At 54.9% G+C, this 12,511-nt stretch overlaps 1 protein-coding gene across 5 annotated transcripts in view; it reads left to right on the top strand.

Moving 5' to 3' along the window:
* The first annotated feature begins 762 nt into the window (after positions 1 to 762).
* DRC11L (dynein regulatory complex subunit 11 like) overlaps positions 763 to 12,511 on the top strand; it is a 16,822-nt gene continuing 5,073 nt past the window's right edge. For 3 of the 5 annotated variants that reach the window (XM_017876648.1, XM_017876649.1, XM_017876647.1), the window contains exons 1-14: positions 763 to 849; positions 1,463 to 1,790; positions 2,782 to 2,901; positions 3,199 to 3,384; positions 5,807 to 5,878; positions 7,263 to 7,468; positions 8,503 to 8,587; positions 9,082 to 9,207; positions 9,361 to 9,436; positions 9,862 to 9,968; positions 10,753 to 10,836; positions 10,927 to 10,982; positions 11,805 to 11,887; positions 12,040 to 12,147. In XM_017876648.1, the coding sequence (XP_017732137.1) occupies positions 839 to 849; positions 1,463 to 1,790; positions 2,782 to 2,901; positions 3,199 to 3,384; positions 5,807 to 5,878; positions 7,263 to 7,468; positions 8,503 to 8,587; positions 9,082 to 9,207; positions 9,361 to 9,436; positions 9,862 to 9,968; positions 10,753 to 10,836; positions 10,927 to 10,982; positions 11,805 to 11,887; positions 12,040 to 12,147 (1,648 nt within the window). In that variant the 5' untranslated portion in view covers positions 763 to 838. The remainder of the gene's footprint in view (positions 850 to 1,462; positions 1,791 to 2,781; positions 2,902 to 3,198; positions 3,385 to 5,806; positions 5,879 to 7,262; positions 7,469 to 8,502; positions 8,588 to 9,081; positions 9,208 to 9,360; positions 9,437 to 9,861; positions 9,969 to 10,752; positions 10,837 to 10,926; positions 10,983 to 11,804; positions 11,888 to 12,039; positions 12,148 to 12,511) is intronic. The other 2 variants (XM_017876651.1, XM_017876650.1) reach the window with 2 other exon arrangements.

Raw genomic sequence — 12,511 nt, 5'->3', positions numbered from 1 at the left:
GTCTCTACATGACACTGAGCCAAAAAGCTCACCCCAGCTGACCAGCCTCAGGCTGCTAGTGGTATAATATTTTGTCTTTTTGGAAACATTGTCTCCTGAACTTGTAGCAGTGATGGGAGGCGGTACCCACAGGTGACCAAGTGAGCCCCAAGCATGCAGAACAGCATCCACTATGCTTTCTAGCATGATCCTTCACGTGGGTCTGGCTCATGGGAATGGTGTGAACTCTTGGCAGGCCCCAAGGAGGCAAGGATGGTTATGCTCACTTTCACCCAAGGGGGCAACTGGGCCTTCAGGGCCTTCTGATTCCAAATCAGTGCCTTTCCCCTCCACCACACGGGCCTCCCCGTGCCATCATCCAGAGAGTGGAGGGCTGTGGGGCTCAGGAGGCATGGGTCCAGAGAGGGAACAGAGGCCGCTCACAGTGAGAAGCTGCGGTGATGCCTTGTTGGGGGGTAATGTCTTTAGGACGGATGTATTCAGAGTGCCAAAGCTTTTAGGAGACTTCAGATAGAGACTTATTTCACTTGTTCCTTACAAGAAAAATGGCCAAAGTTGGACAACATGTTCTGCCCTAAGCTTCCAAAGCTTGCTCTGTGGGAGCCTGAAGCCACCCACCCACAGTCCCTTCAGTGTGCTGCTTCCAGGACGTCCTCCGAGATAATGTGCCCATTCTCTGCCACCAGTCCCCTCTCCTCAGCCCTAGAACACTGGCACAATGGGTCAGAACTCTTAAAACCAGGCTGTTCTGCCCTGTGGCCCTGGGAGTCAGGGAGCCACAGAGGTTCTGTGAATTCCACCACCTGCAGACAAGGGGCAGCGTGGAGGAGTGGGCACAATGTCTGAGGGGTGAGTGAGGGGCTGGAGTGGGGCTCCCAGGGCAGAGAGAGCAAAGGTCAGAGCACCGCCTTGGTCCTGAGAGGCTGGGGCAGAGTGGCAGTTTGGGTGCTGGGCCGCTCCAGCTGTGCTGCTGCTGCTGCCCTGGCAGCTTTCACGGTGGAAACTTCCCTCCGACAGTTAATTCCAGAAGCAGGGCTCTGCTCTGAGGAAGGGACCCTCCTCCACATTCATCCCTCACCCCCACTTCCCACTCACCAGCCCAGATCACTGCAGCATCCATGGGCTGCCCCACACCTGGCGGGCCCCACTGCCCCTAACTCCTGAAGATCCCTTCCTTACCGGAGCCTCAAGCCTGGGCCGGCTTTCCCCCAACCCCCCAAAAGTCATGCCCATTCTCTCTGCTAATCCTATAGCGGAGCCCAATCCCACACTCTCCCTAAGACCAGGTCAGTGTCCACTCATTGCCCTGCGGGCTCCTTACCTCATTGAAGTCCATTTCGGAGCCATGAGTGGTATCACACCTTCTGGTACCCCGAGCCCACACTCCTCAAAAGGCCAGGCGGCTCCGTCTCCCCACTCCTCCGCGGCTCAGAGCACGCGGCGCCCGCCACCCTCTCTCCAGAGCTTACCAGCGCCTCTGGGAGTCCTCCCACGTGATCCTGCAGGAGCTGCTGGACCAAGAGCAGCCTCTGCTCGAACCTGTGCCCTACCGGGAGCGGCAGTCCTTCCAGTACAGGCTCGCGTCGCTCTACCTGCACTACCTGGGGCTGCTGCGCCGCTTCGACACCATCTATGACCAGATGGTGCAGCCGCAGAAGCGGCGGCTGCTGCGGCGCCTGCTGGACTGCGTGGCGGGCCGCGTGCTGGAGCTCAAGGACGAGCTGGTGCGCGCCGACCTCTGTGAAAACCCCTGCCTGGACCGCGTGCTGCAGGATCTCAAGCTCACCCCGGTACGTGTGCGCAGCCGCGAAGCCACGCCCCCAGCCAGCTAGCAGCAGGGGAGAGGCGGGGTGGGACCTGCCTTGACCACCTGGGACACAGAGCCATGCCCCGGCCAGCTTGGAGTCGGTTGGGGTAGGGATGGGGCCGACCACCCCCTGCCTACCCGTCACCCCATGGATATCCCTGGTGTTGGGACACCTGCTAGGGAAGGAAGGAAGGCAGAGAAGATCAGAGGATGGAGTTTGGCCTTGTGGGAAGGGCTTCAGGAAGCTTGGCGGTGGGGGTTGTGCATGGAGGTACTTAGGGGTTGGATGGAGTCAGGGTGAGGTCCCCTGCATGACTGGGAAGACCCACAAACCTCAGGGAATTGGTGAGGAGAGTCCTCTAGAGCCTCCTCAAAGTGTGGTCCCTGGACCAGCCACGTTGACATCACAAATGAGAAACTCTGCATCCTTAACCCGCTAAATCTGCATCTGCATTTTATCAAGACCCTCCAGTGATCTGTGTGCACGGGCAAGTTCTAGAAGGCTGTTCTAGAGCACAGAGCTTCTGCAGGGCCTCCAGTCAGGCTCAGGGTTCAGTAACTGCTTCATATCCAAGACTGTCTCAAAGTTTCCCCAACCAGCTGCAGAGTGCACTTGGTGGGGCGGGCGGCCATGGGGAAGATTCCCCAGGCCCTGCCATTCTGATGTAGTAGTCTGGGGAGGACCTAGGAATCTGCATTTAAGAGCTTCCCAGTTGATTCTGATGCACAACCAGGTTTGAGACCACTGCCACCTACCATGATCCTCCAGAATTCAACTCCAGCCAGAGGATGGGGGCAGAAGAAGAGAGGAATGACTTTTGGGGGCATCTGCCCCATTTAAGTTTCCTACCTCAGGACTCTAAAATGGAGGAAAACAGTGCTGGGGGTGTGTAAGTCCCTGAAAATGGTAATGGATTGGCCAGATGGCTCAGACTTTTGATTCCTGACCTTCCTCCCCCAACATTGCTGCAAAGGCTGACCTGGAGGTTCCAATCCCCAAATACTTCCTGCTGGAGCAGTCTACTGCTGTGCGGGAGCGAGGGCTGATACTGGCCAAGATCCTGTCCAGACTGGAACCAGAGTCCTCCCAGAAGGTAAACGGGGTGATGCCCTCCCGGACTCTTCCATACCCCTTCTCCTGAAAGCCTCCAGAATGCAGAGAGGCCCTTCCCTGCCCTCTACGAGAGTGCCCTTTAGGTAATCCCTGGCCTCCTTCAAGGCTATTCTTGTGCTCATGATAACCCTCCAACGCCAAGACAAGACTTGGGCTCCCGGATACTCTGGGAGGATGGTGCCCTGGTGTATCCTTTGATGGCCAGTCTCCCAGCAGCCCACCCTGGATGCAAGCTCTCCCCCATGTGCTCCTGCTCTTTTGCCCCTGCTCTGGCCAGAGCTTTATAGGAATGCACCGGACTGAGGCCATAATTCTAGTGCAAAAGGCAGAGCGGGCCAGGCAAGGCCGGCTTCGAGCCACCTTCATGCGAGAGATTCGAAGAGATGAGGAGCAAGATCGGAGGATTCGGGAGGATGGATGGCACAAGTTCAGTCAGTGCCAAGCAGCTGTCACCATACAGAAGGTAGCCCTAGGTGCCCAGGAAGAGGACCAGGGTAGAGTCACCTCATTCAGGAAGCCTGCTGGGCTCAGCAATTGATCACAGGAGTGCAGGCGCTTGGATTCTGTAGCCCCACAACTATTTATTTATTTATTTATTTAATTTTGAGATGCAGTCTCGCTCTGTTGCCCAGGCTGGAATGCAGTGGCATGATCTCAGCTCACTGCAACCTCTGTCTCCTGGATTCAAGCGATTCTTGTGCTTCAGCCTCCTGAGTAGCCAGGACTACAGTCCTCCGACAATATACCCAGCTAATTTTTGTATTTTTAGTAGAGATGGGTTTCACCATGTTGGCCAGGCCACTCGCGAACTCCTGACTTCAAGTGATCTACCCACCTCAGCCTCCCAAAGTGCTGGGATTACAGGCATGAGCCACCATGCCCAGTCCCCACGACTAGATTCTAAACCAGTCAGTACTTTAATCAGTCAGCAAGCATGTATCTTACTTGTTTATTATTTAATCTACATCTATATTTTCAAAAGGGTTTGCAGTAGGATACCTTAAAAGTCCCAGAAACAGAAGGATCATTAAAATTAGAGAAGAAAAATCCATAATAGAGTAGCAGAACAGAATAGATGATCACTCCAGAAACTCTTAAGACTGTTGAAAATGAGCCACTAAAATGTATCCTGCTGAGGCTGGAGTATTGCTTGAGCCCTGAGCAATGTAGCAAGACCCCATCTCTTAAAACAAGAAAGGATCCTGAGCCTCCTGGAAACTAAGACAGAGGGAAACTTGATCATGATGAATTAATTTGATAACTGATGTGATCTGAGCATCCCCAAACTCTGCGCCTTCCAGGTCACCTTTTAACATGGAAATAACATAATTTCCATAATTTTATCCCCTGTCCCACCTCATTGCAGAAAGCCCTTCTCTGCCTTAAGGTTCCCCAAGCATTCTTACCATCCTGGTTGTCACACCTCTCCTTTGCTCTGGACAGCCACTCTGCACCTCTCTGGGTCAGCCTCTGCTGTCTGCCTTGGCGTGTGAACATGGCCTCTCCCACCATTCCTTAAAATGCTGCTAACACATGCTGGTGGTAGTGGTTAACAGCTTGACCAGAGACTGGAGGAGCCTCGGGAAAATTCCAGTGCAGGAATAGACCACTTTCTGTTCATGCAGGTGTCGCTGCCCCTAAGGCCACCAGCCCTGCTCTGTCACAGAAACCTCTTGCCACCTTTTCTTTCCAGGAAGTGTTGACCTGGGGCGGGCCTCTTTCTCTCTCAAATCAGTCTCCCCCTCCTTCCTCTCTCTCTCAAATCCCAATACCTCAAAAACCTCTGCCTCCTAGCCCACTAGAGAAAACTTAGAACTTCCCACCGAAAGATGAAAGCAGGCAACCATCTAGCAAACAATAGTGATTCTATGAAGATATATCATCTGCAAATGGGATAGATTCATGTGTTAGTAATCAGTACACAGAGCATGTCGGTCTGAGGCAGGATGACTGTGTCAATGTCTGACTGAGAAGGAGGTTCTCGACAGCAGGGCTCACTAAGGCAAAGAAGTCAAGAAGGGGGATAGACCCCAAAGATGGAGTCCTACTTCCCCTGTAGACCAAAGCAGGTCATTTTGTGCCTGTTGCCAGACATCAAGAGTACAGAAATATTGCATGCTGGTCTTAGAGTCATCCAGAGCACTGAGAAAAGGAAAAGACGTATGAAGGACCCAGTCATGGCGGGCCTGGCCTGTGGTGGTCACAGGAGTGGGAGGACGAAGCCCAGATGAGAAGTGCAGGAACCAGCCCCAGCTCCTGGAGGTGCCGGGAGGCAGATGGAAAGCAGTGGCTGACCCGGGCCCTGGCTCTGCCCTCCTCTGCCCAGCGTCCCCACCCTCTGGTCCCACTAGCACTCAGTGATCCTGGAGTCTGAAAGTGGTTGGGCCTGGGAGAAAGGGCACAGGTCCAGCTCTGCACAGATAGTGTCTTGGGCCTGGGAGAGGTCATGTCCAGTCTCTGGCCTCAGTTCCCTTGGGTCAAAAATGTAGGATTAACTGAGGAGCTCCACAGTCCCTACAGCGCCAATGTCTATGTGCCTGGATGGAGTCAGATATTTATTCCAGCTGCTCTGGGGATTCTGAGGAGTGGGTGTAGGGAATGTGTAGGGTGCTTGAGCTCTGATCTGTCCCTCAAAAGAGATAGCAGATTAGGGTGGCGAGGGAAAGGAAGAAATCCCTGGGGGGCCCTGGCCAGTTGGCTTGAGTGCCCACCTGAAACCACCCTGTTCTAGGCTGTTCCTGCTCAGTGTGCACCTGAGCAGACTTCCCCAGGGCTCCTCCCCACCCCACCTGAAATCTCTAGTGTGACCCTCTCGGACCCTGAGAGACAGGCTGCTGCAGCGTGGAGAGTGCGTGTCCCATGTGTCTCCTACATCCCTCCGCCAGGTATGGAAAGGCTACCTGCAGAGGAAACGCACTCAGCAGGACCGGCGGACAGAGATGGAGTTCATTGGCATGGTGAGCTCAACCTGCCCACCATGGTGGGGCCTGGAACATAGGGCTGGCCAGGGCAGGGCCCCCACCCAAAGCACAGTCTTCTTCCAGCCCCACTTTGCCCACGGTGCTCTCCACTCAGGCCGGGTGGAGAGCCTGGGAGAGAAAGAGGCAGAAGGACAGGAAAGCCCCCAGGCCATATCCCTTCATACCCTTCTTCCTGTAGAGATCTGGCCCCTGGCAGCAGCTCACCTGTGAGGCCAGGAGGGGTATTGTGTAGAGCATCCTGGACCCCACGTTCCCACCCCCAGCTGGAAAGAGGGGCTACAGGGGTGGACCCCCAGAGGGAAGAGGCCACAAAGCCAGCAGGGGCACCCACACTGCCCCCCTAAGCCTCTGGTAGCCACAGGGAAACACCAGGGACTGTGTTGGGGTAGGGACACACTCCCCAAACCAGGCCTTTCTAGGTCGTGTGCCTGTGTGCATACATGTGTGCCTGGCCAAAGTGAGTAGGCCTGGCTCCTTGAATCTGTCTATCCCCTGTTCTCTGTCCTCTCACCCAGCTGATCTCCACTGACTTAGGAAAGACAGGCCGAGACTGGAGGGGTGGCGGGAGCATGCTCCCTGAGGGAAGGGCTTTGCCCTGGGCAGATCCTGTGGAGGCCTGGCTGCCAGAAGGAACTGGGGAGGGGGCTGGGCTGGGGATTGGAGGGACGGGAGGGAAGGGAGCCTTCCCAGGTCTGGTGACATCTTGGCAGGCTGGGAGGCTACCACTGGAGGTTTGGGGCCTTGGGAGGAAGGAGGGGCCAGGGGCTGCTGTGTGGGAGTGGAGGTCAGAGACTTGTTGAGGGGCCAGAGGGCTGGACCCCCAGGAGATGAGAGCAGGCTGAAAGAAGCAGGGGTTGGTTTCAGCAGGGAGGGGTCCGTGCACAGCAGTGGGTGAGGAATGAGCCTGGCCGCCCGGGCCTATCAACAGTGTGAGCTCAGCGTTTTCAGTAATTGTCTCTGCGCAGAGTGATATTTAAAATACATTTGGGAGCCAATGAGGCGGGAAAGTGGCTGCAAAAGCGGCTGCCAACTCGGCCGCGGGGCGGGGGTACAGGCGGGGGCTGGGGCCGGAGGCTCCAGGGGAGGGTGTGCTGGGGAAATCGGGCAGGGGCCAGCCCGGATGCATCTAGCAAACTCATTATTAGAGTAATCTACACAGACGAATTCGGCTCCAAACACAGTTTCTTCCAATGCAGGCATGCCCGTTGTTCTGTGTGGGTGTGTGTGCGAGGCCTTGCATGAGCGTCGTGTTGGGGAAGGAGCGTGTACAGGCGTGTGTGCCCGAGGCTGGTGGCTGCATCCAGACTGGATGCTGGTTCCTCCCACTCCTGAGCCCCTCAACCTCTCTTCCACTCCCCAGCTCCCCTCACCCAACCAGGTAGAGCACCTGAGCATCATCTCCCAGGCCTGCCTCTGGGAGGATGTCCGGAGGCTCCGCCAGGTAGAGAAGGAAGAGGAATTCCAGGCGGCAATGGTGAAGGCCCATGATTCTCTGGCAGAGACAGAGGGGCCTGACATGAAGGAGAAGATGAAGGAGCAAATCCGACAGTGGTTTATCGAGTGCCAGTCAGTGTCCTCAGCTGACCCTACCCTCGTCCTTCATTCCCTTCACTCAGGGTCCCTCAGGGCTGCTCCTGCTCCATCCCCCACATGGGTTCTGCCTTCTAGTCCAGATCGGCCCTTTTCTCCTCTACCCCCAGGTCCCCAACACACTGCTGACCCTGTTGGTTTCAACAACCTTGGGCCCCCAGTGTACAGGACCATCTCCACACCTGACTTCCCATTTCCACAAGGGAGAGAAAGTGCCAGAATAGGGTGGGGAAAGCACCCATGGATGCCCCCTGAGTGATCTGTCCTCTTGTTTGTAACAATCCATTCCTCCCCTGTCTCCCTCTGTCTCCCCTGGTCCTTTACTTTTCTCTGGCGTTCTCCATCCATCCATCCACCCACCCTTTTATCCACCTCTCCATCTACCTATCCATCCATCTGTCATCCACTCACCCTTCTACCCAGCTCACTCTCTATCTATCTATCTATCTATCTATCTATCTATCTATCTATCCATCCATCCATCAACCCACCCACTCTTCTACCTACCTCTCCATCTCCCCATCCATCCATCCACCCATCTACCCATCTACCCACCTCTCTATCTATCCTTCCATCTGTCGATCTGCCCATCTATCCACCCACCCTTCTACCCACCTCTCCATCTATCTACCCAAGCATCTGCCCATCTACCCACCCACCCTTCTACCCACCTCTCCATCTATCCATCTGTCCATCCACCCACCCACCTACCCACCTCTCCATCTCCCCATCCATCCATCCATCTATCCATCCATCCATGCATCTACCCACCCTTCTACCCACCTCTCTGTCTATCCTTCCATCTGTCCATCCACCCACCCTTCTACCCATCTCTCCATCTATCCACCCATGCATCTGTCCATCTACCCACCCACCCTTCTACCCACCTCTCTATCTGTCTATCCATCCATCTGTCCATCCACCCACCCTTCTACCCACCTCTCTGTCTACCTATCCATCCATCCATTCATCTATTCATCTTTCTGTTCGATCATCTTATGTTCACTTAGCGATCTTACTGGCCGGTTCCCTGATTATCCAGATGCATCTTCAGGTGGATCCTACTCAATCTTTGCAGACAAAACTCCAGAACAGGTACCCTGTTGGAGGTGAGGCAGATGGTTTTTTTGTGGCAGGTGGAGTCTGAGGCTACAGAGAATAGTGAGTGGGGTGGAGTAGGGAGTCAGCCTCAATGGAGGCAGAGGTGGCTAGCAGAAATGCAAGCAGCTAGAAAGATGGCATGGGGAAGAGGAGCAAGGAGCAGCTGTGGCTGGAGCAGGCATTGTGACTGGGAAAGGAAGGATGTCTGGGTAGACTGCAGTGGCTCCAGATCCCATGGCCAGGAGAGAACAGTGGCTCTGACCAGAATGCTCCTTCTTGGGCACCCTTTCTCCCTGGACCCCAGTGGAGTCTCTGCATGCTCAGCTGTCCCGACCCCATCAGTTACTCTAGGCCTAGGGAATCCTTGGTTCACCCCAGTCGCAGGCCCTGGGCCTGAGAGATCTCCAGCTCTCTTCTGTAAAATCCAGGGCTCTCTTTTGTAAAATCCCCTTGATCTTCTCTGAAATGTCTTGTGTCATTGGTCACAGGTGAGAATGGAACTGGAAATGCAGGTCCAAGAGAACAAAAAAAAGGAACAAGAGAAGAGCAATGAAAAAGGAAAGGATGAAAAAAAGAAGAATAAGAAAGGAAAGGAAGAAAAGGCCAAGAAGGGGGTAAGATACCTCCTGAATCCATGGCATGAGGGACAGGGAGGAGCAAGGTGTGGGGGAACTCGTGGTAGGAAGATGGGTTCAGGTAAGGTTAGGGCCAGAGTCTGTGCTAGGTAGAGGTGATGAAGTCAAGGTCAAAGGATGTTTATATTCTAGGAAGTGGACGCAGTGCTGCAAGTGTTGCCATCCAAATGTATCCCTATGATCAGTGCCGGGCATGAGGAATACTTAAGTAAGAGGGGAGACGGCTGGGGAAGAGTGTCTGTGCTTTGTGGGACCTGGGACCCTGGGTCCTGGAGAAAGTGGGCATCTGCCACATGGACCATGAAGTGGCAGTGTGGGTGTGTAGGCAAAGGGGACAATACCAAATGAGGAGAGGGAGGTATGGTGTGATTCTTTGGGTGGGGGCGTTACAGGTTTGGGTCTGAATCCTGTGGCCACAGGCCTTGGGGTCAAATCTATCTGCCATCTGGGTAGAAACAATGCCAGGCTGGTGGGTGGGGACAGAGTAACCAGCCAGGGCCTGGCTCCTGACCTGTGTGCACACATGTGTCTGTGTATGCACATATGTGTGCATGTGCTTATGCACACGTGCATGCGTGTGTGTATACACCCGGGACTCTGACCTTCACACATCTATCCACTCTCTGCGGTCAGATACATGGAAGAACCAGTGTGAGAGCATACAACCCAGTCAGAATTATGACTCCGAGACCCTCCGGGAGGAGAAGAGGAAGGAGGTGGAGCTGGAGATCCGGATACAGGTGTGAGCGCAGGGTCAGGGCTTCCCTGCAGGCCACTACCCTGTACCCTCCCCCACGACCCACACTTCCAGCCAGATTCAGGCTCCTCTCCAGCCATTTCTCTGCATCTCTTTTGTCCTGAACACCCAACCCCAGTTCCCAGCTCATCATCTGTAGACTTTGCTGCCTCCATGCATGGTCCTAGCTCCACCTGCTGCCCACGTCAGTTCCCACCTTCCTCTGCCTCCCCCTGGTCTCGCTTTCTCCCAGGGCTGATGGAGCAGGGATGTGGAGGGTATGGGTGGGACTCGGAGCCAGGGTGTCCACACCCCACCACCATCCTCAGGAACCCTCTGACAACGTGTCCCACCCATGCTGTGGGCTTCAGGAGTGTTCAATCATGTGGTCTTTCACAAAACCCATGAGGAAAATGCCATGGTTTTCCTGATGGTGTACATGGGAAACTGAGGCTAAGCAGTTATGCAACCGTTTAGGCCACAGAGACCTCAGTGGGGGGATGTTGGGCTTGAATTCCATCTGGGGGCTTCTCGGCACGTTGAAGGCTGTTAAGAGCGGGGCTCCTGGGAGAACAGGAAGAGGATTAGGACTGGGTGTGAACAGGTGGTGGGAGGGAGGGAGGAACACAGAGAAATGTGTGGGAAGGGCTGTCCCTGCTGCCTTCATCAGGCTCACTGGGCTCTTCTGTAAGGCTCCTCCCCTCCTTCCCATCCCTGCCTGCCTGCTCCTCTCCCACCTGTCCTCCCAGCCCCAGGCCACCCAGCCACACCTCAGCTGTCTCCCCTAGGTGGATGAGCTGATGCGTCAGGAGCTGAGGAACCTCCGTCTGGTTGTGGACAAGGAGGAAGAAAGACCCTTGAGGGCTCCAAAGGCAAGATGACGGGCTGGGACTGGGCAGGGGAGGGCACACAGTGGAGGCAAGGAACAGGGCACAATGACCTATGTGCTTGTTTCCAACCAGAAAACACCTGGGAAGAAAACTGGGAGAAAGAAGGAAAAAGATCTGACCCCAAACAGGTAGCAGAGCCTGTCATGCCCACTTTGCATGGTGGTGGTGGTGGAGCAAGTCCCAGTCCAGGACAGGTCCTGCCTCTGCTGCTGTGAGACCTTGGGAAAGTCGCTTTCCCTCTCTGACTCCCTGACCTTGTTCACCAAGTACCTGCCCTGCCAAACTCACATGATAATTGTGGGGATCAAGCAAAGGCACAAGAAAGGGCTCTGTACATGAAATGCAGAGCGAGATCTCAATGAAGTTTATAATCAGGTCATTGCTCTCCACTTCCAGATCCTCCCTCCAACCTTTGCCTTAACCACCTCTGTCTCTGCCAAAGCCATTTCCCCCTGGACTTCCCACTCTAGGGCATTAAGGGACTCGTCAGTGGTCCCTTCCTGCTGACTTATCTGGTAAAGAGAGCACACAGGCACCTTGACGTCAGCTGCTTGAATTTAATGGCTGTCTCTCCCAGGAGCACTCACGTCTTAAATGTAGTTTCTAAGAAGTGGGCAATGCTTAACTCAAATGACCGGATTTCTAATGGTGGATCTTTGGCCAGGGGGCAGACTGACGAGTGTCACAGAGGCCCCTGTCACCCTCACACCGCTCTTACAGAGCACCCACTGGGGGAGGCTTGCCTCCTAGGACAGTGATTTGGTGCCATACCTGATTCTGCCTGTTTGCAGGCACTGTAGATATTTTTGACCACAGAATGCTGGGCAGGAGAACAACTGATCCCCTGTCTTCATGACAACAGCCCCCCATCTCTGCCTCCATTTCCCTGTGTTCTCACTTGCTAACGTCCCTTGTGGTGGTGGGGGTCTTCCTGTGCCATCCTCTGCCAGGTCTGTGGAGTCTCTGTATGAAGAGCTTGTTATTTCTGGACTTCTAAGGAAGAGTGAGTCAGTAGCATTGAAAGACTACGTAGGTGAGACCCCTCCCAGAATGCCTGCTCCCAGTCTGTGGCCAGGTGCCAAAGCTCCCCTATCCCCCACCCACGGGCCCGCCTTCCCTGTGGCTGATTGCCTGATTGCCACTCGGAGAGGGAGCCTCTCACTCAGTGGCTGCCTATCACCACAGGTGACTTCCTCTATCTTGGATCCGCTCTGAGTTTGGCAAAGAAATTGCCCATGCCATCCCTGTTTGACATACGACAGAATGTGGCTTTGTATGCGGTCCTTCGGCTTGGTGAGAGGCCCTGGGGGTGTGAGGAGCCAGCTCTGGGCAGGCAACCCTCGGGGTCAGGGCTGGGGTCAGGGTAGGGTGGCTGAGGTGGGCATGTCCAGCCTAAGCCTCCAAGCCCCAGGTCCTCCTGCCCTGCCCAGGCTCTGCTGGAGGTCACACCCAGATTGGGCCACCCCAGAAATCAGGTGGGCCCCTGACCTGCTGAAGAGCTCACACTGCCAGCACCTTACTCAATCCCAAGGGACAGCCCAGCGTCTGTCCCACTGCTAGAAGACCCCCAGCCCTACACCCCTGGAGCTGAAGAGCTTTCTGAAGTGGTTTATTCTGTGCCTTCCTTTTTTTTTTTTTTTTTTTTTTTTTTTTTTTT

Source organism: Rhinopithecus bieti, unplaced genomic scaffold, assembly GCF_001698545.2.
Source record: "Rhinopithecus bieti isolate Rb0 unplaced genomic scaffold, ASM169854v2 scaffold_10656, whole genome shotgun sequence".
Lineage (NCBI taxonomy): Eukaryota > Metazoa > Chordata > Mammalia > Primates > Cercopithecidae > Rhinopithecus > Rhinopithecus bieti.
Note: the sequence above shows the minus strand (reverse complement) of the source record. Positions and strands in the feature narration are given on the sequence as shown.